General features: G+C 28.6%; 5 protein-coding genes across 7 annotated transcripts; 2 read left to right on the top strand and 3 right to left on the bottom strand.

The window, feature by feature from the left end:
• Positions 1-9: 9 nt before the first annotated feature.
• On the top strand, positions 10-4,324 carry LOC122637298 (beta-1,3-galactosyltransferase 1-like). 3 transcript variants are annotated; one of them, XM_043829323.1, is made up of 5 exons: positions 10-435; positions 559-805; positions 1,449-1,714; positions 1,791-2,065; positions 2,176-4,324. In XM_043829323.1, exons 2-5 carry the CDS (start codon positions 559-561, stop codon positions 2,597-2,599), a joined length of 1,212 nt encoding a protein of 403 aa, XP_043685258.1. In that variant the 5' UTR covers positions 10-435; the 3' UTR covers positions 2,600-4,324. The 3 variants fall into 3 exon arrangements, with proteins under 3 accessions (XP_043685258.1, XP_043685250.1, XP_043685267.1); XM_043829315.1 differs by having other exon boundaries at positions 11-259; XM_043829332.1 differs by having other exon boundaries at positions 14-259; positions 559-748.
• Positions 4,325-4,615: 291 nt separating this feature from the next.
• LOC122637289 (G patch domain-containing protein 4) lies at positions 4,616-7,202 on the bottom strand. The gene is made up of 2 exons (XM_043829303.1): positions 6,933-7,202; positions 4,616-6,460 (listed from the first exon to the last, which is right to left on the bottom strand). The coding sequence occupies exons 1-2, from the start codon at positions 6,979-6,981 to the stop codon at positions 4,980-4,982; spliced, it is 1,530 nt and encodes a 509-aa protein (XP_043685238.1). The 5' UTR covers positions 6,982-7,202; the 3' UTR covers positions 4,616-4,979.
• Positions 7,203-8,261: 1,059 nt separating this feature from the next.
• On the top strand, positions 8,262-9,849 carry LOC122637274 (odorant receptor 46a-like). The gene is made up of 5 exons (XM_043829286.1): positions 8,262-8,717; positions 8,858-9,306; positions 9,401-9,505; positions 9,572-9,727; positions 9,796-9,849. Exons 1-5 carry the CDS (start codon positions 8,393-8,395, stop codon positions 9,847-9,849), a joined length of 1,089 nt encoding a protein of 362 aa, XP_043685221.1. The 5' UTR covers positions 8,262-8,392.
• On the bottom strand, positions 9,180-13,765 carry LOC122637230 (adenosine deaminase 2-like). Its single transcript, XM_043829236.1, has 4 exons — positions 13,366-13,765; positions 12,203-12,797; positions 11,785-12,105; positions 9,180-11,263 (listed from the first exon to the last, which is right to left on the bottom strand). Exons 1-4 carry the CDS (start codon positions 13,568-13,570, stop codon positions 10,864-10,866), a joined length of 1,521 nt encoding a protein of 506 aa, XP_043685171.1. The 5' UTR covers positions 13,571-13,765; the 3' UTR covers positions 9,180-10,863.
• A 3,513-nt stretch (positions 13,766-17,278) lies between these two features.
• LOC122637250 (abhydrolase domain-containing protein 2) lies at positions 17,279-25,272 on the bottom strand. Its single transcript, XM_043829251.1, has 7 exons — positions 24,315-25,272; positions 19,621-19,793; positions 18,703-18,870; positions 18,395-18,581; positions 18,050-18,248; positions 17,749-17,899; positions 17,279-17,628 (listed from the first exon to the last, which is right to left on the bottom strand). The coding sequence occupies exons 1-7, from the start codon at positions 24,467-24,469 to the stop codon at positions 17,459-17,461; spliced, it is 1,203 nt and encodes a 400-aa protein (XP_043685186.1). The 5' UTR covers positions 24,470-25,272; the 3' UTR covers positions 17,279-17,458.
• Between the last annotated feature and the right edge of the window lie 2,051 nt (positions 25,273-27,323).

Genomic DNA, 27,323 nt, shown 5'->3' with positions numbered 1-27,323 from the left:
TTCCAATCCGTGAGTATACCACAGTTAAGAAGTGGTGGTAGGAAAATGTATAGTATAATGTATATAGTGTGATATATCGAAGATCAGCGTCAAAGCTTATAGCCTTCGTACGTTTTCTCTCTTTTCTATGCGTGATTACTTGATTAAAGTATATGATGGTCAAGTATTTGATGGAATGAATATCCTTATGTAGAGCTTCACAAAAGGAGTAAATGGAGTGGTATCAAATGCGGCATGACGTGCTCATCGCGTTTCAAAAGTAAGCAATTGTTTACATAGTATTCTTCGGCATTTATATTCTCCGGTCTTTGTTGCCAAGTACAGCTGATCGTAATGGCAATTGTATAAAAGATGTCACGAAACGAAGAAAGATCTTTTATTTTAGATAGTATAATATCGAATTTTGGTATATTTTAGTTATATGTTTTACAAGAAGTAAGTGTAATATTATAAGTTTAATTTTTGGTCAAAATTCTTACTTAAAATAATAAATAAATCTGTGTATAAACACGTATAAATATTATGTTACTATATTTTTATTAACTCTTTATCTTTCAGATGGACCGACTTCGACTGTTGCCTATGGAATTGCCATCTGCTACCAGTATAAACAATAATGGAAATGTTAAAGGAAATATTAAAATTTCTTTTGTCAAGAGATTGGTAGTCGGATTTGTAATTTTGGCTGTGTTAGGCCTATTATATGTACCGGCGTATCATTCAGTTCAAGGTCCATTTTTAGGCTTAGGTGAGACTCCATCCCCTACAGAGCCTCTCAGTGGTTCGCACTTGGTAGCCACTGTAGGTATGCATTCATTAATGTTGCTTGATCACACATTCTACACTTTTTGCATTAGATTGCTCAAATATATAATTCATAGAAATTACAATAGAACTATTATTGCAAGGCTATAAAATCTCATTTAAACGATTATCGGTATTTAATTAAAATTGATTAATATTTGTGAATAAATAAAAAAGTATACTACATTTAAAAGTAACATTGAAATATTTAGTTACCATCGGCAGATTTTAACAGGTTTAGTATGTTGATAAATTTGCATTATGGTATGTTTTTTAAAACTTATTTTTGATTTTAGTCATAAACTTCTAAGCATTATTATGCTTTTAATAGCAATATTCAATATCAATATCATATCTAAAAGCACAAAACTTAATTATTTCTTTATATTGCTTTGAAGCTTTCACACCTTATAGTGCATTTATTTAGAAAAATTCAAATGCAATTTGCAAAACAGTTTAAACACAAGAGTGAATGAATTTTATAAATAAAGGATTAAATTGTAGAATGCTTAAGCTATAGTAGCCTTGGGAAAAAACATATGCATGACGATGCCAATAGCTATAAGATAGTCCAGTGATGAATGTGATATTTTTAAATACATGTATTATATTATTTATTCATCATAAAAGTGTTTAATTTACAGCACAGTTACCTGGTTGGGCATACAATACTTCAAGAGATGTTAGAAATTATATTCATCCAGGAAATATTACTTCCATTTTAAATCCACTTGCTCTTTGTTCACTACCTCCATATTTACTTATAATTATTTGCTCATCAGTGGGAAACTACAAAGCCAGAATGGCAATTAGAAATACTTGGGCTAATAAAAATAATTTAGATCTTTTATATAATTCTACAGTTAAAGTTGCATTTCTTCTGGGACAAAGTGATAATGATACACTCAATGTATGTGTATATGTATATATATAATTAAGTGGAGTGGCTTTACAAATAGAATTTTTTATTGTGTATTTGTTTACAGAGCTTTATAATTGAAGAAAGTTTTCAATTTAATGATATACTTCAAGAAAAGTTTTTGGATACATATAATAATTTAACATTGAAGTCTATTATGATATTAAAATGGGTCACTACAAATTGCGAAGAAGCTAAATTTATCATGAAAACAGATGATGATATGTTTGTAAATATAATCCTTTTGATGAAAACCTTGCAAGCAAGAACACAATCTAAAGGTGTTTTATTGGGATCTCTTATTTGTAATGCTAGACCAATATCAGACCCCAAAAATAAATGGTGAGTATTTTCACAAAGGACAAAGTTGGTTCTTAGTTACAATAATATTAATAATTATGTGGAGAATTATATAGAAATATATCCAGTAAAGAATATTTTATACATATTAGGTATATGCCAAAGTATATGTATCCTGAAAAGGTTTATCCTAACTATCTATCAGGTACAGGATATGTAATGAGTATTGATGTAGCTTTTAAGTTATATCAGGCAGCTTTAACAACACCTCTGCTTCATTTAGAAGATGTTTACATTACGGGTCTTTGTGCAAAGCATGCAAAAATACGTCCTATTAATCATCCAGCTTTTAGTTACGCGCCAAGAAAATTGGAACCTTGTATACTTAGTAACTCCATAACTACACACAAAATTAATGCATCTACTATGTATACAATATGGAATAAATTGAATAATACAAATATATCTTGTAATAAACATATACATACAGATAAACAAGGTGTTAGCTTAAGCAGAAATGGTAGAAATGTTGGTTATTACATGGTGAAAAGAAGAGCTATTAATAGATGTGTTTAGCACATCTGATTAAAGCATACTTGGAAATATCGGTATTATCTCACGTATCGTACTGTATATAGTGACAACATGCAGCATATCTTAAAATACTATTCATATTACATGTCACAAAGTTTTCCAAAGGATTTTTGCCTTATATGATTTTAAACAAATGAGATCTGTAAAATTTGATATTTGCAAAATATTGGATCTGAGAGATAAAATATTAATTATTTCTAATATTAAGCTTTATACTTAGTGGTAGCTAGTGATCGATGTAGGCCTTCCTTTTCCATCTAAATCGAATTGTTAATGTGTTATTATGAGACAAAGATTTGTACTTGATACTTGAAAGAAGGTTTTATATTTTTCCATTTATGCCATAGTAGTTCATAAGGAAACACTGTCAATTAGATCTATGTGTGTCAGCTATTGACTTATTTTGCGATAATATCTTATCATTTATTTTCAGCATATTTTTACTATATGAAGCACTTTAATATATATAAATTATATATTAATATAATTATGTATATTAATAATTAATATATTTTCTATTCTGATATTTTAATTTATAAAAAATGGATTTTGGTGAGCTTCTTTCAATGTAACTTTATTATTAGAGCATACAATATTATAGTTGAGTATTTGTGATTTTCTTATAAGGTTCCTATTTACATCTCATTAGAAATTTAACGAATTTTATGAATACCTTATTAATCAGAATAGATCTGTTTTCCCCCACTATCTATTATGATAATAATGCATCAATATATATATATATATAAATACTGTTTTTGTATCTTATATTGTGATTTACAAATAATATTCTAATTTAAATCGAAGTAAAAAAACATTTGTTATTAAAACATTATATTCTGTTAAATTTAGAAATTGATATATTCTACTTAAATTATAAAATATAAAAAAAAAGTGAATAAAAATCATAACTTTGTTATAACACCATAAAAGATACACCAATAAAGTGCTTCCTTATCTTCTGTTATGATATTTTATAATAATGATATAAAATAGAAATGTAGTAATCTCAGAAAATTGATATTTACAAAGAAATAAGGATCTTTTATAAATGTACTAGCCTTTAATATTTTTGTCTTGTTTTAAAATTTACGTAATATTTTTATAAAGAACAGAAACCATGTTTATCAAAAACAGTGTACATTCCATTTTAACTAAGGAATTTAATAAAAAATATAAAATCAATACACTTTTATCAAATTAAATTCGATAATATGATTCCTTCAAACACGTCTAATCGTGTTTTTATTCTAGGACTTTTAAATCATTAATATATGTAGTTAGTATGTAACTATGTACAATTTAAATAGTTTTGAGAAAACAAGTTTATCTGAAGAAAATTAAAGTATTATCAGTGAATTAATATTTAGAAAAAAATTTCAGAGACAAAAGCTTAAGAATATCATACATAGTTTTTAGATACGATCGCCGCGTAGAAGATTTTCATTATTTATTAATTATAAGAAATTATATTATTTGTGTGATTAAAAAATGTCAATTTTCCGATCACGTTGAATTTACGTAATTTATTACATTATATATTTCAAAATATTATTTTTTTCCACTGCTATATAATATACATATTATATTAAGCTGTTTGTAATCAAAAGAAATATATTCTTTTATTGTAAATTAATATGCGTACATTTATGATGCAGATTTATGTACAAATATTATCAGATTATTAAATTATATTAAATACGAAAAGTTGTGTTCAATGTGACTCATACAATTGTATTTGATATATATATAATATGATTATAAAAAGTTACAAGAGAATATTAAAAGCTTATGCGCATTTATGAATAAATGTATTACTACTTTGGCTTTTGCTGCTTTTGACAGAAAATCTAAGCAGCCAAAATTTATTTTTCCTTACACAATTTTAATTATAATCAATTATAGAAGTGATAATAATAAAAATGAATAAAAAGAAATTTATACAAAAATATAAAATAAAGTGAACATAAATACCTATAAAAAATAAAGTTTATTTTTTATAATCTTACAGAATACAGATATATTTTTATAAAAAGTTATTGAGATGAAAGATAACATCATTGTTACATCAAAATTATCAAATTTGATAATAAACGATTGTAAACTATAATGATATTTCATAACTATTTTACCTAAATGCACTTACTCATTTTTTGCTTTAATAATCACTAATAATGTTTATTATTATTTTCAATTCATGTATAGTATTTCTATACATGCTTGAACTCACTTATTTAAATTGTCTAGACAATTGTAACACACCTTTTTTTACATCACTTAATTCAACTAATGTCACTTTTAGTAGCAAATGTTTTTCAATGATATTATTGTACTACATTTTTATTATGAGAATATTATGAATTTATATGCAAGTTCTATCTTCATTATCATTTGTTTTTTCAATTTTATTTTCTTCTTTTCCTTGTTTACATCTTTTTAATTTTGCACTAACATCTTCTGTAATATTAATGGCCATCAAATTCTCTGCTATACAACTTAATTTATCTTGTGATTGAATTGAAGTTATACGTCTCTCCAAGTTCAGTTTTTCTTTATTTTTCTTATGAAGACGATGTTTCTTTTTTTTTAATATTCGTAGATTTAATCTGGATGCTTCATGATTACAAAATACATGTTGTGATTTAGTTACATTTGCATTAGAATTATCTTCTTCATTTTTTTTATGTTCATCATTGGAATTATCAAAACTCATCCTTTCCATTAATTTTATAATCTTTCTGTTGTGGTATTTTAATTTTTTTACTGCAGAACCATGTGGACTTTTAATATTAATATCACTATCTTCTTGATGTTTACTTTTTTTTGTTTTTGATTTTAATGAACTATTGTGTTTAGAATCACAACAACGACTTTCTTTATATGAACCACTACTGCTACTTTCTTTTACAATATTTTGTTTATGATGTCTTTTGTGTTTTTTATTCTTTTTTTCTAATAATGAATTTGCAGGAAGTGGTATATCATAAACTTTTCCTGATGTTATAGTTTCAAAAATATTGTCATTAGTAATTCCATGATCAACTTTTGCTCTTCTATCTTTACTTCTCTTGCGTTTTCGGCAAGAGCTTTTTTCACTTTTGAGTGCATGTGAACTACTACTACTACTGTTATTATCATTTATATTACAGGAAATAGTTAATAAGCGTGTTAAATGTTGTATATTTTTTTTTTCTTTCTTGATTGTGGCTTTAGATTTTATAAAACCATTTTCTTTACTAGAGGATACATCTGCAGTTGTCAATGTTGCATTTGCATTATTACTATCTACTTTATGTCCACTCTTAGCAAATATTTCTTCCATTTCTAATCTAGCTTTAGCTGCTCTTTTACGAGCTAAGTGGTTCATAAGATGCATTAATTTTTTTTCTTGATTGGCAACTCTTTCCAATTTCCCATTCATGCCTACACCATGACGAGCTCCTTTATGTAGAGTTCTACCTCCACAGGCTTTAAAAAGTTCTTCATCTGTTAATATTGGAATTTTCTTAATGGACTCTTTTTCTTCCTCTTTTTCTTGGTTAGTTTTTTCTAATGTAATTAATTTTTCATCTTGAAGCACATTAAGTTTGCGAAAATTATTATATTGTTCTTGTCTTGATTGTTTTGCTTTTAAATTTCTTAAAGTTGTATTTCGATCGATAACCGAGATAGAAACTTCGTCATTTTCTGAAGTGATCAAAACATTTTTGGCAGCATTATTAAACGCAGATTGCCACCAGTGAACTTCTTCTGATGGTTTGTATCCTACTCCTTCGCTATTAAATTTTAATTTTGGCTTCAAAGCTTCCGTTATTCCATTTTCATTTTTACCTAGTCCTTTTCCTATTTTAATAATAAAATACAAAAATATATCCTTAGAATAATATATTAAAATTGTTGATATAAAATATGTTTCAAACAACATATAAATAAAAAACAAACAAAAAAAAAAAAGAAAAAAAAAATAATATCATTCTAAAAATAAAATCATGATTAAGTGGCTTGGATGCATAAATCGAAATACACCTGTGATAAAGAATCATGTATTCCATTATACATAATTATTAAATATACATTATAATCACAATACATGAAGAAAAATGCATCATATATCGTTATATATTTGATTAATTACAATTTTTTTCTATTAAAAAGAATAAATTCTCTTTTTTCTTTATTACAATTTACGTAGGATACAGATATAACAACATATTTATATTAGATACGGGAGAAGAAAATTAAGGTTAAGTAGAATTAATTAAATGCATAAAGTAACTTATTTGTTGCTTATTTATAAGATCTTTCAATATCGTACCTTCCGTCCAACCATATTTTAGAAGTTGAGCTTTTGCAAAATTCGCCATATTAATATATGTAACTTTGATAATATCAAATACACATATTCTTTGAATAGCTCAAGAATATAGAAAAGCCCATACGATATCGACGTATCCTCACACTAAGTTAGTCGAAATACAAATGACCGAGGTAACACGTTAGATATTGACACAAAATTGTAGGACACACTTGCTTTTCTAATACGTCAATACACACCAGATGTCTCTTTAATTCTCAATTATGAAATCAACCAATCGGAGAAAGTCATTGACAAATATTCGTTTTTCATTGGATAAACTATATATTTTCAAATTCTATTTACAAATTATGTCCTGCACGATCGTAAACAATTTTTAATTTTTTTGTTGTTTCACCGAACAAAATATATCAACAGTTAAATAGATACGAGCCGGTGATTATGAAAATGGTGTGTTATTTGAAATATTTTGAAGAGACATTTTGTCTTGCATGCTATTCTTAAAATTTCCATATTAGATACATACACAAAAGAATTATTTTTCTCAATAATAAACGAATTTACTCTTTTTCTTTATTTCATTATAAAAATAATATTTTTAAATAATTCATATTTAAATATCAAAATATCTCAAAATGAAAAATATCTGACTTAGAACATTTTCATAACAATCGGATCATGTATACATCGATAACTTGTAAAGAAAAATGTCTTTCATGTAAAAACTATGAGAATCGATTGTTGTAAATCGATATATTGGAATAAAGCCTGTAATAGATATCTAGCTTAAACCAGTTATTACGATGAACTTACTATCGAATAATTTAATGATACAAACGACATAAATCGGGGAAAAAAATATTTATAGGGATGAGAAAAAACGGGATGTTTTCTAATAACGGTGATCTTAACGTACTATTATGTATCGTACGTGGTTTTCTATTATTAAATAAGTAAAATAGTGAATTCCTCTCGCTAGAATGTTATGTTATCATGTGCTTGCAAATTCTATTTTTCTTTTTTCCTTTCTTTCTTTCTCAGAGTATATAATAAAGTACTTGGAGTCGCGTATAGATCGTATGCGAAAAGAGGAAGAAAAGAAGAGCGGGAAAGAGAGAGAGAGAGAGAGAGAGAGAGAGAGAGAGAGAGAGAGAGAGAGAGAGAGAAAGAGAGAGAGAGAGAGAGAGAGAGAGAGAGAGATGGACATTTTACCGGTGAATTTTAAAATTCTTAGTTTTTGTGGAATTTGGAGAGAGGAAGAGGACATACACATTTTCAAACGTTTCGTTAGTCTTCTTCATGGGTATCGATGTGTGGTCTACATTAATAAATTATTTAATAAATGAATTTATAATGTTTGTTGTAGAGAGTGGATTAAAAGTTTCTAAGTGATCTTAACAATCAATTACTTTTTGTGTCTTTTTAGGTTAATTTTATCGGCATTTAGGAACTTTTGGTCCATGCTGTATTATATACGCATCATAAACTTTCTTACAGATTATTATATTTTCCTTCTTTATCTTTTTCACAGATCAATGGTAATAACGATAATATTTTACTTCACTTTAGTTCAATTTATAAAAGTAATAGTTTCCCACGAGAATCTCGAGGACGTTACGGAGAGTCTTTTCATGATATTCACGTATGTCGCGTTGTGTTTCAAATGTCTTAATTTTCTTTTGAGAAAGGAAAAATTATTGATTCTATTGAATCTCTTACGTGAGAAAATATATCGTCCGAGAAATTTAACGGAAGCGAAGATATTGGAAAATTATAGTCGCAGGGGTACGGAATATATCAGATAAATAATAATGTCGATGTATATATCTGACGTATAAAAAAAAAAGAATTAAATAAATAAATGGAAAATAAATAAATAAAAATACAAAAATATAAAATTAATAATTCAAATGTATCTATGATAGCTAAATGGTGCACTCTTAGCTTCATGACTTTGTGCCAATCGACCGCAGTAGCACTCATAACTGCTCCTATCATGGAATTACATCGTTCTACCAGACCTTTACCCTGCAGAGCTTACGTACCGTATTCTATTGAAGGATTACATGCTTATTTGGCAACATATTTGATTCATGCAGCGTCTATTATTTACGGTATACTTCTCAACGTATCCCTCGATTCTCTCGTATACGGTTTGACCCTTCATGTTTGTGGACAAATAGATATTCTCTGCGAACGTTGCATGCAAACTATTCGAGAAGGTAATTCGAACGAAATAAAAGCATGTGTTAGACATCACGTATTTATTCACGATCTCGTAAGAAGAATCGAATATTTGTTCATTTGGACGGTAGCCTTTTTATTATTTTTCAGCTTAGTTACACTTTGTACTACCATCTTTCAAATGTCGAAGGTTAGTTTTTTTTTTTTTTTTTATATTTATTGACGCAACTTTTTAGTACATATAACCTTACTTAAACTTTTATATATACATCTACATTTTTTAGAAAAATCCTCTTACCGTAGAGTTTTGTTCCTATGTTTTATATACTGGTTGTATAATGTTTCAAATTTTTTGTTACTGTTGGTACGGCAATGAGCTTCGATTAAAGGTACATCTTTGACAGAAATAATTATCTGATTGAGAATATGTTTATTTAACTTATTTTTATACGTAGGGCAAAGAAGTCGCCGATGCTATTTATAATAGCGATTGGGTAATGTCTACGCAGAGTGATCGTCGAAACCTACAGTTCTTGATTAGGATCAGTCAGAAAGAATTGACATTATCTTATCATCGGATATTTTCTCTCAATCTTGACGCTTTTACATGGGTGAGTAATATTTCTTTTCTGTTTTTAAATTGTAGTTATCACAAAAACAAAAGGCTACTTTTCCACAGATACTTAAAACATCTTATTCGTCGTTTAATATTCTTCAAACTGCATCGATTTAACGTATTGTAATCGTAATCGCTTACGTAGAGTAATTTAATTATAAAACAATATTGTCTCGTTTATAAAACGCCGTTATGAAATAGAGAAAAAATTCTATAAAGAAAAAAGGAAACGAAGAAATACGATAGATGTATATCGATCCTATTATATAAGTTTTATGTAAATTCTTTCTTTAGAACATTTTTCTTGCAAACCGTTTCTATAAAAATTTTATCATTGAGAAACTTTGATTCTGATTATCGATAATAGATGATTTATATCATTTACGTTAGATCTATCCTTGAATTATTTATTAACTATAATTGCATACTAAATGAGTCCGCACATTCTTCGTTGCAACAATTATAATAAAGTATAATTTTAAAGAAATGAGTCGAAAATGGCTTTTTTCGTTTCAAAGAAAGAAAGAAAGGTGCGATATCGTATTTCTTCTATTTTGATTGTTCGTGTCAGAAATAAATCTAAAGTATATAAATATTATCATACGTAATATTAGAGTACGTAATTATGTTTTAAAAATATCTATAATTATAGAGAGAAAACGAAAAAGAAACAAAAAGAAAACTAAAACGAAATTTCATTTAGTTTGCATTAATTTCCTTAAAACTGTTTTATTTATTTATCATTTTTTATGCATTATTTTCTTTCTTCTAGTTTTAAATCGATAATTGAATCGAATACACGCGAGATTAGAGCAGTTTCTAGATAATTTTTAAGTGTTAATTAATTAAGGATGTTTCAAAGTTCGGAATATTTAAAGTGTGTTAATAATTTTAAAGTACCTTTTCCATTCATTTTGCTTTGAAGATTCACTTTTTGAAAATAGATTATAACTATAATAGAGGAAGAACTTTATTATATAAAACATATAAGCAAAACGCGATGTGTAAAACGCATATTCTTGACGAGAAAATACCGAGTAAATAATAAGAATTATAATAAATGACTAATATCTCATCCGTGATAGGCAGGACAAAAATTAATTAAACGACTAGGTCGTCTATTCGAATGTGTTAAATTTGTTGTGCTTGAGACGAGTTAACTAATTGTTCTATAAAATCGCACCATTTTTTTTTCCAAACTATCAAAGCATTATTTTTCTGTTCAACATCCATATTACTATACATAATAGAATTAAGAGCCAGCTGCTTTAGAGCCCTCAAATCAGAATTCTGCGACATGATTCCCATGAAAGCTAGATAAAAATCGTAACTTAGAGCTTTGCTACCCCAAAGTCCAGGATCATCGTTCGAAACGACAACAGGAAAATTTTTGGCAAATAAATAAGCCGCCGGATGATTTCTCAAATCCTTTACCAAGCTCAACACTTGATTAGAAATAGGATTGACCTCGACGGCGATGCCACGTTGCTTCATTATTTCCATTACCAGTGGATGTTTCGTTAAAGCATATCTATATAGATATATACGATTATACATACGTGGTAGGAGTATAATAATAATAATAATAGTAATAATAATAATAATAATAATAATAATAATAATAATAATAGTAATAATAATAATAATAATAATAATAATAATAATAATAATAATAATAATAATAATAATATCAATACTACCAAGAATATTGATATATTTTAATATATTTTCAAAGTAAATTGAAATCATATATCAATATAGATCATCGAACGTATATACGAACAGATTCGATTAGGTGCTGTATTTAATAGTAAATCTATTTAATAAGATGAAAGAATTTGGAAGCATTTTGTGGTCGTGATCGTTAAAACACCAGTACGATTTAAAGTTGCATGCGTTATTATGTTGAGTAAAGTGAAAGGATACTCGTTAGTTCAATGATACGTAGAAATAAATGGATTTATATATCGACAAGGTAATGAAATCTATTAGCATAGTCATTGATATCAAATCTCTTATTTATATGATAGCAACAGAAATTCTTTTGCTTACCCATGCCCAATACGTTTGGCACCTAATAGAACTGCATCGATAAGATTTTCATCGGTACTTGAACCATACCAATCAGTTTCACCAGCATGGAAAAAATAATCGATCGATGGATCGAGATTCCTTAATTTATTGGCGAATACGATTAATGGTTGTCCTTTATCTTCTTGTCCAACTAAATCGAATCCAGCTAAGAATGTGGGATATTTTTCTTTCAAAGCTTTAAGTATCGTTAAATATTCGTCGAATTTCTTTTCATCTACTTTACGAGATGGGGCATATATCAATTTGGCACCAACAAAGTTTGGATAGTCTGACATAAATCTGTCGACAAGAGAAAAAAAATACAAAAAAGAAAAAAAAAATACAAAACAGAAAAAAAAAACATACGATCTTCTCAGAACGTTTTTATGATATTAACCTTTCCGTAGTCTTTTTATAAACCATTGCAGTCTCGAGAGACGAGTAGACGGTGCCATTGAGCTCGTATAAATTCGGAAGGGTGCTACGAATTTCAATGTACATGATATTATCCATGTAAAGATCTTTCAAGGCTTCGTAATAGTGGTCCTCGTAAACAGGTTTATAAGTAAGCATTGGCGTGATAAACGCAAATATTTGAATGAACTTCGACCAAGCTTTATCGACATCTTTATAATCCACTTCAGGATTTTTTGTTAGCATAGTCATTTGTTTATAAATCTTTGAATTAATCGTATCGACGATACTTTTGTTCTTTCTAAGATCGCTCAAAAGTTTCCACGGACAATTATCGTCCGGTTTTTCGAAAAATCGTAATTGAAGCAGACCTTTCGATGATTCACAAACGTAGAGATTCGGTCGGAACGTTACGTTCCAGAAAATCCAATCGGCTGAGACGAGTGCTGTGTCGTGTGCATGAAGGACAGCACCTTTCGGCATCGTTCGAATAATTTTATAAACTTCTGAATTTTTTATGTCCGTTCTTGCCTCTAAGAAATTACGTCCAGGTAGAAAGAGACTCGAGTTTTTAAAGGCTGTAACAAATTTGTATACTATCTTTCTCTTTTCTTTCTTTTCTGTTTTTTTCTTAAAGTTTGTTTATCTAACGTAATATCTCATTCATTTTTAACACCTGACTATTAATACTTGAATGATAACAAATGTGTGATATTAAGAATGAATATCAATTCTATTAAAGTATATACCTCTTTCTGCATTGACAATATCTGTCATATGCTTTAATCATTCGAAAATATTACATTTTCATATTATTTATTTTATGTATTTATATTGAAATATAAATTAAATTTAATAATCGATATTATATCTTTCAAGATATGATATACATTTTTGCTAATCATAATTGTTATGTAATATCTATTATGTTAGTTATACCTGTACTTAGAAAAATGATACTCGAACAAAGTTTATTATCTCTTTTTATTATCGAGAATAAAAGTTTGACTCGATGATTATATTTATTAAATGAAAAATATATTTTTCTAAATAATACATCTATCCACGATTATCATTATCGTTTATCAGATTTGTAAGTAAATAAAATTAATGTTAGGAAAAAAATATATAAGATAACAAACAAACCATTTTCAAATTCGGCACGTTTCCTCGTCATTAGAAAATCATTAGCAATTCGTTCATCATGTTTAAAATCAAGTTGACCGCCAAGCATAGATTTTTGTTCACTGGTTAATATTTGAGCTCGTGCTGTCCAATAATCATAAGGAATCGAATTTGCAGTATACAAAAAACAAAAAATCACTATTACCGAAACGATTAATCCATTCATGATTACGATAATTATTTAATTTATCACTTAAAATATCATTAAAATTTTTATTATTTATTTATATTACAGTTTAAATTCCGATCGTATATATATAATGAACGTAGTTAGATCAAAGAAACTAACTTCTTAAATCTGCATGATCTTTGTGATCACCGATCGCCTCGGCTGTTCACGGTCTACTGACTCAAGTGTTCGTATCATGACGACCTATTATAGCAATCTACACAATCCAAATATAAGGTACAACATGTGTCCCTTTTTTTATTCGTAATTCTTTACACTGAATAATCTTAAGCAAAAATACATATACATAAAGGAAAAAAAAAAAAGAAAAATTAGATATATTCATTATAATTTTAAAATTATTTAGAGCATTATAATAATTTTAGAAAAATTTATATTAATCATTTATATATTCGTAAAGTAAAATTTTAATGAACAAAACTTAATAATTGAAACAATCTATTATATGTTGTTTTTTTTTTGTTTAATAATTTTGTAGAAAAAGAAAGGTAGAGAAAGAAAGAGAAGATTTTTATTCCAAATTGTTTTAATTCGATGTCAGGGCTGATCGAAGTGTCCCCTTGTGTTATTTTTAGAAAGCTTTCTCTGCGTCTAACGCGTGTGTATACGTAGTTAATTTGTCAGGGAGACTGTAATAAATGCGGGATATAGAATAAAAAGATTGAAAGAGAAGGGAGACGAAAGAAAATTTATTACAAAATACAGGTTCCTACCTTGTTACACATTTGCTTGAATAAATAAATATTTTTAATATTCATATATCTTAAATAAAGATTTATCGTACATTACTGTACGTTATAAATTAATAAAATAATATACATATATATATATATATATATATATTTAATAAATAATTTTTGCAAAACCGCTCTATTTACAATCCATATCAAATTTCACTTTTCATCTAATATATGAATTTCAATGTACGATCGGTCTTATATATTGTGCAATACAACCGTATTTTAATATTTGTTTAAAATTATTCTATTAAAAATTATTAATTTTATAGTAAATTAATTTGTATATGAAAATATTAACACAACAGGAACAATTGATCTTTGAAATAAAAATGTTTGATAATTAATTCATTTCATAGATCAATCACTTCATAAATATCATCTTTCATCTTCCTATTTTTATTAATTATTCTATTATTGAATTCTTCTCGATATGTTTTGTTGCAACAGGAACTTGTAATTCTCACTACTTACATAAAGGGATACATTGTATGTACAAGAATACATACTATTGTAAGAGGTGAAACTATAAACACAATTTATATAGAGTTATACATCTTTTTTTTTATCTATACATCGTCAGCTGATGCTGAAATATCTATTGTATTTTAATTCGCACATACAAATTTTTTTATAAATGATATATTATATTTAGAAAACTTAGGCCTATATATATATATCGTATGTATATAGATTAGAAATTTTCGACTGAAAGAAATTTTATTTTTTTTTGTTTTTACCTTGTTACTTTCTTTTCGCTAAAAAATATTGCCATTTATAAAAAATGATTTAGATAAACTTACACAGCCGATACGCTGTATCTTGCGAAAAATATCCCAATTTTATTGTCTCTTATTTTCTATATACAAAAGTTAACTGTTAAGAATTACTCAAAAATGTATTCTACGTTTAAGATGAAAATAATAAATTATATATATATATATTTTTTTCAAATGAAGTTAATAAATTAACTTACGTACATATAACATATCAAACATATTTGTGAAGTATATATCGAGTGAATTTTTTAAAATTGAGATTTACAAATTTCAAAAATAACACATTTTTGAAATGAAAATTTGAAACAAAAGTTGTTTGGTTTCGAAGGGCAAACAACAGCATTAGTTATTTTGACCCGGTGGACGTCTTCGAAATTATTTCAAGATAAACTTTTCTTTTTAAATGAGAACCTATAATTTTTGTAACAGTATCTTATTTTATATAAAAAGACAAATAACTTTTATGTGCAATATCTGTTTATCCAGTCTTTACTTTTTACAAGAAGTTTAGACAAGAAACATAGGGCAGATAGAACAGGCAGTCCTTTTCAGACAAATATTATTTCAATAAATATTCAACACGATGGCACTTATTTTCATTATACTTGTTAATACACTTAATAAAATATTGATTAATATGTAGTAGATTATTTCTGTTAATAAATTTAACTATAAAATAAACCTTGAAATAAATTAAATCTTGAAAATATCCACCAATTCAAAAATAAATAATTTTCAAATTTTTCGTCTCAATTTAAAAAACTCACTCTGTGTGTGTATATATATATATGTGTGTGTGTGTGTGTGTATATTTAAAAAATATAATTTAACTGTATCAAAGTAAATCGATATACATCGATTTGTTCACTTGTCACATTTCACATGTCTTCAATTTTGTTATAATGACTAAACGAAAATAAATATATTCTAATGCAATATTTGAGAATCATAAGGATTATACAGATTCTAATTATTTTCTTGTCATATGCAATTAAATTAAATGACATTTGATGTAAACCACTTATAAAACATTATTATAAATACGTCGTGCGATTAATTTTGAACAGAGAAAAATGATAGAACGAAAGAAAATCTAAATATATATTTTTTCGAATTAAGTCTCTGAAATAGATTTTGTATCCTATATATAGTAATTGGCATTTTTTGTTATCGTTATGTCAAACAAGCACGTCGAACGATTCGATATGCTTCTAAGTGACAAACGGTCAGGTAACTTTAAATATTTAGTCTTAAATGATTACACATATAAAAGATCGAAAAGATATGTTGTGAAAATATTACTTAATTCGAGTAATTTTAACAATGTCATTTAATCCTAAATTGTGATAATTTTTGATGCGAAAGAGATGACATGTGACATGGAACTACCACAGTCGTACGTAATGTATAAAAGCAAAATAAATGATGCACATGGAGTTTATAGGCAATGTAAGTTATAACCATGACGAATCTCTACACGCGTACGGACCAAATTTTTCTTCTCCCAACTTTTATTATATATAAAAGTATTACTTGAGCAATCCGTGTAAAAAATACTCTGTGTCACGTCGACTTTCTATTTATAATACTTGCATAAAATAATAATTGTGACGAATGATTAATTTCCATTGTATATTCGTGTACAAGAAAAAAAAAAAAAGAAAAAAGAAAAAAAAATTACCCTCTCAAAAATCCCTGAGGAAAATATTAGGATTTTGAATGATTTTGATAATCTAATTGAAACGTCATCGATGAACATATGATTAGTGAGCACGAGAGTACAATGCTATTTTGTTTTCTTATAAATGCCAATACTAAATACTCATAGTCTTAAAGTTTTGTACAATTGAAATGGTCAGCCACGTAAATAAGATCGACATGGACCTTAATAACGTTAACTATTAATACTTTTCTTTTTCTCTCTTTCTTTCTCTCGCTCTCTCGCTTTCGCGCTCTCTCTCTCTCTCTCTCTCTCTCTCTCTCTCTCTCTCTCTCTCTCTCTCTCACACATTACGTTAACAAAATAATATTATTAACTTACACTTTTTTTATACTAATTTACTACGAAGGATGTAGAAGATGATGTTACATAGATTATTTTCAGTCAGTTATCGCTTAAATGATGCGATCATTCAATATAGTAGGTTCAAATCCATTCTATGATCAAATACAATCGTGTAACAAGACTGTTATTATAATAAGATCGTAAATGCACAAACTGACGTCGTACAGTATACTCGCGCGCGCGAAGAAATTATTATTACTATTATTATTATTATTATTATTATTATTATTACTATTATTATTATTATTATTATTATTAATATATATGTAGAAATATAATGTCGTTAAGAGGTTTTCAAAGCCTTATCCGCGTGTGCTAACGTGAGTGATCCTACGAGTGAAACTAAAGTACGATCCAGCCATGTTATGGGATTTGGATAAAGAAGACCACCTTCGTAGAAACCTAAATGACCTCCGTGTGATAATTCAACGTACAAGGTGTTTGGATGAGTTGCTACAATATACAACATACAATGTAATCGAACTTTTTTTGCTATTTTTCGAATTAATATTTCAAATCAGCTGATTATATTAAGCGATTTATATTTAATTAATTATAGTTTTCTAAACTTACCAGCATATTCTTTTATAGGCTTTAATAAAGAATCCGGTACAATAGGATCATCTACAGAATTAATAAACACCATTGGTGTATAGATGTTGTCAAGATAGTTTATGGAACTGGACCATTTGTACATTTCTTGCACGGACCTAAATTGATGTACCTATGAAAAAAGAAAATATGGAGGACAAGCAAGTAAGTATATAAGTAAGAAAGTATGTAAGTAAGTAAGTAAGTAAGTAAGTCGTACAGACGTAACAACGCTCTTTTACTTCACTAAAAGAACAGCATCAGCAAAAAGAAGAGATCTTACCCTTCTCGTATAGGCTTCATCGAGTTCGGGTAACGTAGCAGCAGAAATAATGTCTCGCTCGTTAAGCGAATATCTTTGTTTTACTTCTTCCGAAAGGAGTACATGTTTGTGTTTCAGTATTATATTTTTAACGGATTCTGTCATTACATAGAGATAAAAGCGCCTGAAGTTTTGCCAGTTTAATAAGAACTTTGTACCTCTGAAAGAGACGTGAATTAAAATGTAGTACGCGTATTGATCAATGCGAACAAAGGTATTTACATTTCTTATTTTTTCTTCTTCTTCTTCTTCTTTTTTTTTCTTAAAAATAAATAAAAATGAAAATGTAAATAAATGAAAACTCACTCGAGCGCATTGTAACCTTGACAAATGGATATACCGCCTATAATATTAGATAATTTATTCAGGCCACGTTCTCCTAAATATTTGGTGACTAAATTACCGCCTAAACTAAATCCTATACAAACAATTCTCGTGTTTGGATGTTGTTCGATCAAATTTTGTAGCATCATGTGATAATCATCAGTATGACCTAAAAGAAACAATGATGGACAAGAAATATAAGAATCATAAAAAGTAACATGAGTCGAGATTGTATATATGAGATAGTACATAACAATAACGTTTGTATTATAATACTATCTATTCTATACCATAAGTAAATATCCTTGGCGCTGTGACCTTGACACTAGAAAGAGCTCCGACGTGATTAAGTACGGCGCATCGATAACCGTGACACTGAACAAGGTGAACGAATGTCCTGATGTAGACACTTTCAGAAGTGTTTCCGATGCCCGGACAGATAGCTATCGTGATATCGTCTGCGGAATAATAAAATTCTTTTTACTTCAAGGTATTCATCATTGCGAATTCAAGAGGCAATGAAGGAAGCAAAAAGCGAAAAATCCAATATTAAAAAATTTGTTTGTTCCTTTCTCCTTCTATCTACGTGAGTATATCTATATTATATACATACACATTTAATATAATATATTCAATATTTTTAATATTTAAATTCTATATTGTAGAATTATTATTTAGGGTTTTATATATTTAAATATTATATTCTATAGTTTATAAATTAAAATTTTAAATAACTATAGACTCTATATGTATATACACATGAATGTACGAAAAGATAAATCGTTCGATTATTATATTTCTTTGTTTTTTGAAAACCTTGTTTAGATAAGCTGGTAGCATACCAACAATAAATCCTCTTGAGAAAAGTATATTCAAAAGTATAATGCGAACATGGACATTTGTCTCCCATGAAAAAAAAATCATATACCTTATACTCTTAACGACTGATTTTGATTCCGAACAGGCTCTTGGCCGTATATGATGACTAAGAGTTACTTATAAATAATAGATTTGTTAAAGAGACTCAGAGAAAGAATATAGCGTGAGATTCAGCTTATGAATAACACCTGTTGTTTTACCTTCAAAATGGACGATATAGTACGTACGTAGCAAAAGAAACTCGAGTACAATAATGTATCTTTTGTAGGATTATATCAAAATTATTGAACGATGAAGAGAAATAACAAGAAAACTTGAAATAAACGAACCTTCATGGCCATTAGTCAATGGTTGATAAAGATCATAAGTGAGAGTTGTATCGTCGGATAGACCGATGTATACGCGTTCTCCTATTGGCCAAGGACATCGTACACGACCAATGATACTGTGGACCACTGTTTGCACATGACCGCTGAACCCCCATAGTCTTGTAGGTTTGTATCTGAAATAAGATTGTGGAAGGATTATGATCAATTTTTTTTTTTTTTGTAATACTGCGATAAGTAAAAAAAATGATCACTGTCAATTTTCATCAATAAATATTATCATTTTGTCATCGTATAAAAACGAATCTTTAAAAGCACAACATTTCGATACATTAATTTTGTCATAGGACATTTATTATGTATCATACACGATGATTACGTATAGTTTTTCCTTTTACGTATATTTTATCTCGTGTACTCATTTATGTTGAAATTTGTTATCGGCGTACATAATTGGCTTGTTATAATCAAGGTTTATTGCAATGGCTGATATAATACTAATGATATAATACTATTATAACCGACTATATCAATGACGTTTCTGAACATTTCGATGAAACGAAATCTAGAGAAGATTCGACAAACCGTTAGAAAGACGAGTTCATCGGAGGGATAAAAAAAAAACATTCCTAGTAGATCAGTAGAACACGAGAAATTCTGAAACGGTCATAGACAGAATAGACGATCGAGAACTGTAAATGTTCCCCTAACATTTTATAGCTTTGCAGTCATAAATTACAAACAAACATAAACAAAGAGAAAATATTTTACGTCGGTGATTATTTTCTTCGAAAAAACACAGAAAAAAAAAATCGATGATCTACAATCCCTGTTTCGTGATAGATTCAAACATTTTATACTTCTTTTTATCGCTAGAAAATTGGTCAAACCAATGATGAGAAACCTACTATTTTATTTTGATTTATAATACATTTATTTCGAAATTATACCTTTCTCTACAATGTTTCTCCTTCGACATTAATTTTTCTAACGATATGTGTGTGTGTGTGTGTTGTGTGTATACATATTTTATTTTCGTTTCATTAATAAAACAAGAAAAAATACTGATATTGTTAAGTCCAAACGTTGTAAAGATTAAAAGTACTTAAAGAGTACTTCAACAGGAGAAAGCTTCATAATCAGCAAGAATTTTGCTTACATTTTCTTGTCATATGATTTTATCACATTCTTTCGCAAAACTCTTTGAACTACTTTTCTCACAATACAGTTAAATCAAATATCATTTCGTATTTAATAAACTTTTCTCTTTGATTTCCGTCGAATGTTATGATTAAACGGTACATTGAATATACTTTCACTGTTATTAACGAGTTTGTAATTATTGTCTCGAATATTTAAATGATAATAAATATGAGTTTTCTCTATCAAAAGTGAAAAGAAAAGAAAAAAGAAAAAGAGAAAAGAAAATAGATAAATAAGTTATAATTATTATTATAGGCTGATATATAGATTTATCAATATATTCGATATAGCCGATTTCATCGGAGTATTAAAATATTGAAATATCGACAAGTAGAATTTTTCATCAGAGACTTTTTTCAAAGTAAAAATAAATAGTTATGTAAATCGATAAAAGAAAAAAAAAATAACAGGATCGATCAATTTAGAAATGTTAAAAGTAGCGAAAACACAATACGATATGAAACACGATAATTTCATGATGCATTCGAATGTGTTGTGTATACATAGATATGTATATATGTATCAATGGAAAGAAAGTATGTAGCTTCAGAAACTAAACAAACTTTTCCTGTATGCATATATGTGTGTACAATGTATTGTATATATACTAGCATAAAAAATAATACACATTAGAATCGATTCAAACGATTTTCTTCGTGATACTTATCTTTCATATATGTACACATATAGATAATATATATATATATATATATATATATACACACACACACACGTATATAATTTAGTTCAAACGACGACGCTACCGCTTTCTTGATCATGACGACGAGAAAAAATAAATTGGAAGTAAAAGTGAGAGCTTCGTTGTTGTCGACATCATTATTATTGAACTCGGGTAATGCGATTATTTTGCAAAATACGAGAAGCCTTCCTACATCAAGATAAAATTTCGTCATTATTGAATATTTAGTTATCTATATACGCAACTTAACATTAATCATAAAAAAAAAGAATAAAAACAGTAAAATTTCTTCAACAACAAAGTGATAATGATAAATCTTTTTTTTATATATAATTCCAAATTAAAAAAGAAAATAATAAAAAAGAAATAAAAACAAAAATAAAAGAAATAAGTAACAAGAAAATAGATAAAAATTATTAATTATTGCTTTTTCAGTTATATATATATTTATGTAACTTTTGAAAAGAAGAAAGGATATAAGAAGCGTATATGTAATCTTATCGATCATGATAAAATTCGCTATTTTTTTTATTATACTGAGTGTTCAATAATGATAACAAGCTGACTATCGACAATGATCGATGGAAAACTCTTTGCTCAAATGAATACTGAACTTATGAATCATCTTTTAATTAGTAAACTTACTCATGCCTTTAAATTCGCGTCATGCTTCATTCAAGAAATCGTTTAGATATTTCTTGAAAAATACATTTGTTTTTCTCATTTCAACCGTTTATATTATACATATATATTATATATATATTTTTTATATTAAAATCATAATTATGCATATATACATACATATATATATATATATATATATATATATATATATATATATAAAAGCGAACGAGAGAGAGAGAGAGAGAGAGAGAGAGAGAGAGAGAGAGAGAGAGAGAGAGAAATAGAAGAATATAGAGATAAAGATAATAGTACGCTTTGTTAAGTTCTGAGAAAAAAAAATAAAAGATTCATGTTTTTTTTTCCGTCGATAAGAGCCTTCGCGTAATTTTATATCTATATTATTTATTGATGAGATCATTTTTACGAAAAAGTACCTTGTGCAATATCTGAAGTACATCTATTATTCTATGCACGTTTAGATCATCGATATTTTAGATCGATTCTGCTCTCTTTCTCTTTCTCTCTCTTATTTTTTTATTTCGTTCATCCAATATAATTTTTTAGTTTTAATTTTTTTTTCATACTAATGTACCAATCATTGATATATTAATGAAGTATAGAATTTTATACAATATAATTAATTTCTATAAAATTTTATCATAATAATGTTGCTTGATAAATATTAAGTTTTGGCGAATTAAGTATATTATATATAATTCTTTTTATATATTGGACTAATCATATAAATATAAATATATATATACAATATATATATACATATACATACATACATATAAAGGTACATGTTCAATACCTTGAAAATATTATATATTGTTAAAAACTTCAATGATAAATTTGCATTTCTATTAAATGATATTAGTTTGCTTGGAAAGATTTGTTTTGTGAATTATTTGATTAAAATAGATGTAAAGAGAAAGAAGATGAAGAAGAAGAAGTCGACGAAGGTAAAAGAATATACGCATAAAAAGAACTTCATATATATTTCTTATATATTCTTTTTAGCAGATTGCTCTTAGAAAGTATTAAAATTCTTTGATTCAACTAATTATACATTCATGTAATTCATTATAAATAATAAAATAACAATACTATATCAATACTATATCAATACAATAAATGTCTTGACGCAAAGTTCAAAATATTCTTATAAAATAAATACCACCACAAAATATTATTTGGATTTAACTTGTTGCATCAGAAATTGACACAAACATACGATACAGATAATTTTAACAGGATGACAGATATAAACTTCAAAGGAATTAGGATAGAAATTAATACAAATGAATACAACATGCAATATAATCTAATTTATTTTTCAATATTACAGTGAACTGTAACTGATACTGTATATTTAAGAAAGAATTAATTCATTAAGATATTAATGAATTTGGGCAATAAGATTACATGATTATATAATTATTAAAATTACATATAACCTTGTTCATAAAAAATAGAAAATTAAAAATAAAGAACTCTTACATGTTATGATTGAATGAAAATAATAATGTTTATACATATATTTTCAAAACATGCAAATGTCACGTTTGTGTACATCGTTAGTAATGATTTATTTTCGCTTTAAAGTAGAAACGTTTTTAATATGAATACGAACGAGAATATAGGTCTCATGAAAAAGAAAAGGAGAGAGAAACAGAAAGAGAGAAAGAAAGAGAGAGAGAGAGAGAGAGAAAGAGGGAGAAAGAGAAACAAGTTTCACGAATTTTCTGATGATAATCGATCGTAAAAATATAAAACAAGCATTCCTTCCAATTCAAACTATCGTAAGGAAAAGTTTATAACTTCGAAAGTTTCTATTCTCATTTAAAATTATCATTTAATTAAGTACCGTCGTAAGTATATAAAGAAACACAACGCGTTACAATTTGACCTAACCTCACTTGTCTTACATCCTATCTCTACCTCACTCGCTCACTTGTTTTGCGAAAAGTATGGGAGGAAAGTGTAGCCATGTAAATCGAAGAAGAATAAATAGATTTATCACACAGAGATAGATAAAGAGAAATAAAAAGAGAAAGAAAGAAAGAAAGAAAGAGAGAGAGAGAGAGAGAGAGAGAGAGAGAGAGAGAGAGAGAGAGAGAGAGATAAGGAGAGAGATATAAATAAAATAGAAAATAACTTTACTTACGGTTCGGTGATAACCGGTGCGATTTTCAAAAGAGTAGACAGAAAGTTAGGATCTTGGCAGATAAGAAGTGGCTTTTGAGGCGCACTGTTTACGTTGAGCAATCTGAAGAGAATGCAAAGGATTACGGCGAAGACGGCTAGCAATGCGGTCGACATTTTTCGATAATTTGTAATGAAACTTATCACGATCGAACGTGCTGATTTTCTCTTCTTTTAGAAACCTTTTCGTTTAGCCTCGTTGTTGAATGAAAGAAATAAAAAGAGAAAAAAAATGGAAAAGAGGAGCAAAAAAATAAAGCGATCGACGCCGGTGAGCCGGACGACGACACGACCGAAGCTTTTTAAAGGCTAGGATCTGACTGGTAGCTTTGGATGGGATTTATATATGTGTGTGCATGTGTGTGAAAGAGGAGAGAGAACGAGAGAGAGAGAGAGAGGGAGAGAGAGAGAGAGAAGAGGGGAAGGTTAAAAAAGAGAAAGAGAGAGAGAAAGATGATGAAGGACAGATGTATGTCTCTCACGGGGCGCGGTACTCTCTTGTTGAATCGATCGATTCGACTCGTTCATTTAAACTGACACGAGAATGCAAGAATATTTTCTTGGCTTTCTACGAAGAATCCGCTCTACCGTCCAGCAAACGTTCTTTTTTCTTTTTTCTGTTCTTTCTTCTTTTCCTTTCCTTTCCTTTCCTTTCTTTCTTTCTTTCCTTCCTTTCCTTTCCTTTCCTTTCCTTTTCTTTCCTTCCTTTTCTTTCCTTTCCTTTCTTTCTTTCCTTTCTTCCTTCCTTCCTTCCTTCCTTCCTTCCTTCCTTCCTTCTTTTTTTCTTTCTTTCCTTTTTTTCTTCCTTCCTTCTCACTCTTAAAATGAACAAAAGAGAACGACGTATGCACAACACGCGATATCCTCTTTCCACCGATATGCCGGGTTTATTTTACCGACATTTAGCGACGCGCGCTTCTCTTTTGCGTTCAATCTAGAGGTAGAAATCGAATATGGCCGGTGTTATCATTGACATCTATCAATAATGACCGAAAGTTTCCCTAACTTTGTTATTTCATGTCGCTGTAGTCGCGGTAGATTTCTTCTTTACCAACATTCTTCTTTCGAGTCGGTAACGTTTTAATATTGACGCGAATATGTTTGCTCTACTTTATCAGCGAATATGAAAGTCTTATCTTTAATTTTCTTATATTCTACTATTTCTAACCTCTTCTCGATAATAAAGAATTAATTTTTTTCTTTTTATATCCATATCATACATATTATCAAGCAGATAGTTTTGACTAATAGAGAATATGTATCTTATCTTAAAACAGTTCATCGTCTTTTTCAAGACATGAACTCTCGCTGTGATTTCAGCGACAGTTGTAGACAAAATATGAATTACAAGTGCAAACGAGGAATATTATGTCCGTTGTGCGTTCGCACGTAACATAACAATTAGGTTAGTTTGGTTAGAATAATAAATAAGCAGTGAACTCACACTTTTCATTCTCTTATATTGTATTCATGTTCTTCTTTAATAGTAACATGCTTGTTGCAGTAATTCGTGATGCAATCTGGTATGTATTTATTATACGATATAAATGCATTTAATATAATAAATGTAATTGATACGAATATTAGAATACTTATATAGCAGATATCATTTTATATAATATAAGTATATATATTTCTTTTTCTATTTCTCCTTTTTATCATTATTCTCATTATTATATTATTATAATATTATTATATTATATATTATTACTATACTAATAATAACAATAAAATATAAAGAGAAGTACTCCTACAGGAGGAACGAATTAATATTTCTTTATTTTTATAGAAATAATATATATAAGTATATATTCGCTAATTATTATTTCTGATCAAATAATCGACAAAATCTTGATTTCAATAGTAAATTTATTTGTGGTAGTATTATAAGTATTCTTAAGAGTTAGTACTTTAAAGTTTAATCAAAATTAGATTAAAGGATTTTGAAAATACATTGAAATATGCAGCCATTCGCTCGGTAGTACTTGCATTTTGTAAGATTTTGATATATCGCAAGTACTACCGACCCAGGTCCCACCGCGTGGAGGTAGCTGCATCTGGGGACCCACGGACTAACGGTGACTCTACATTTTACTACCACTACTACTATCAAAAAAAGCAAAGCAACGGGGTGACCTCCACTCCCGACGAATTCAAGCCTCCAAACGCTAAAATTGCAGCCCCATGCGTCTCCGCATTTGGGAACCGACTTACGCATAGCTCAACTATCCAACATCGGAAGCTTCGATCACCACTTGAGCACAACCGGTTGTGCTTTCGCGACAAACGCCGAAAGCCAAAATTGAATCCTACCGCACTCACAGATACTTACGCGAGTATTCCGGAAACACTCACGCGAATATGTTGAGTACGTTGGAGCCAATTTTGGACTTAATCGCGCCCGAGAACACCAACGCCTATGCCAGCCGACATAAGCGAGTGTCCTTCTATCTTGCCCGAACGGGAGAAAAGAAATCCTTCTACGCCTGAGGTAGAAAGATTCTTTAAACGCCCGTATAAAAATCTAAGTCCCTCGATGGTCCTTGGGTGATGCAACGCTTGCGGCACCTAGGAATACACGGACTAACGGGGATTCTACTCTAAAATCCACGAACCGAGATGCCTTTCCGCTTCGGGAGCTTCGGGCTTCTCAGCAAACTGGAGATGTATAAAACCCCGCTTACAGATTGCTCCACCGTCCACACCGTCGGCTTCAAACATCTCGAGACACGACCGGTCGTGTCTATATTTCGATTTCAAAAATCAAAACGAAGTCCTCGGTAGGACTAAATCTCGCGATCGCGAACACCCACGCGCGTGCCGGCCGTCACGTGCGTGAGTGTTTTCCCTATCATTCGCGTACGGAAGCAAGGAGACATACCCTCCCTGGATATAATAAAGATTATATGCAGAGAGATTCCTTTAACTTCCGTGTAAAAATCCCACGATGATAGGTCCAGCGATCACCTAA

This window comes from Vespula pensylvanica, chromosome 1, assembly GCF_014466175.1.
Source record: "Vespula pensylvanica isolate Volc-1 chromosome 1, ASM1446617v1, whole genome shotgun sequence".
NCBI lineage: Eukaryota > Metazoa > Arthropoda > Insecta > Hymenoptera > Vespidae > Vespula > Vespula pensylvanica.
Note: the sequence above shows the minus strand (reverse complement) of the source record. Positions and strands in the feature narration are given on the sequence as shown.

Coding starts and splice junctions, on each gene's coding strand:
- LOC122637289 (XM_043829303.1), bottom strand. CDS start 6,981: ATGGCGAATTTTGCAAAAGCTCAACTTCTAAAATATGGTTGGACGGAA. Junction 6,461..6,932: donor AAAATATGGTTGGACGGAAG/GTACGATATTGA, acceptor TTATTAAAATAG/GAAAAGGACTAGGTAAAAAT.
- LOC122637274 (XM_043829286.1), top strand. CDS start 8,393: ATGCTGTATTATATACGCATCATAAACTTTCTTACAGATTATTATATT. Junction 8,718..8,857: donor GGAAAATTATAGTCGCAGGG/GTACGGAATATA, acceptor TATCTATGATAG/CTAAATGGTGCACTCTTAGC. Junction 9,506..9,571: donor GCAATGAGCTTCGATTAAAG/GTACATCTTTGA, acceptor TTTTATACGTAG/GGCAAAGAAGTCGCCGATGC.
- LOC122637298 (XM_043829323.1), top strand. CDS start 559: ATGGACCGACTTCGACTGTTGCCTATGGAATTGCCATCTGCTACCAGT. Junction 806..1,448: donor GCACTTGGTAGCCACTGTAG/GTATGCATTCAT, acceptor TTTAATTTACAG/CACAGTTACCTGGTTGGGCA. Junction 2,066..2,175: donor TCAGACCCCAAAAATAAATG/GTGAGTATTTTC, acceptor TATACATATTAG/GTATATGCCAAAGTATATGT.
- LOC122637250 (XM_043829251.1), bottom strand. CDS start 24,469: ATGTCGACCGCATTGCTAGCCGTCTTCGCCGTAATCCTTTGCATTCTC. Junction 19,794..24,314: donor GCACCGGTTATCACCGAACC/GTAAGTAAAGTT, acceptor ATCTTATTTCAG/ATACAAACCTACAAGACTAT. Junction 17,629..17,748: donor GCCTATAAAAGAATATGCTG/GTAAGTTTAGAA, acceptor TGTATATTGTAG/CAACTCATCCAAACACCTTG.
- LOC122637230 (XM_043829236.1), bottom strand. CDS start 13,570: ATGAATGGATTAATCGTTTCGGTAATAGTGATTTTTTGTTTTTTGTAT. Junction 12,798..13,365: donor ACGTGCCGAATTTGAAAATG/GTTTGTTTGTTA, acceptor AATTTGTTACAG/CCTTTAAAAACTCGAGTCTC. Junction 12,106..12,202: donor TATAAAAAGACTACGGAAAG/GTTAATATCATA, acceptor TCTTGTCGACAG/ATTTATGTCAGACTATCCAA.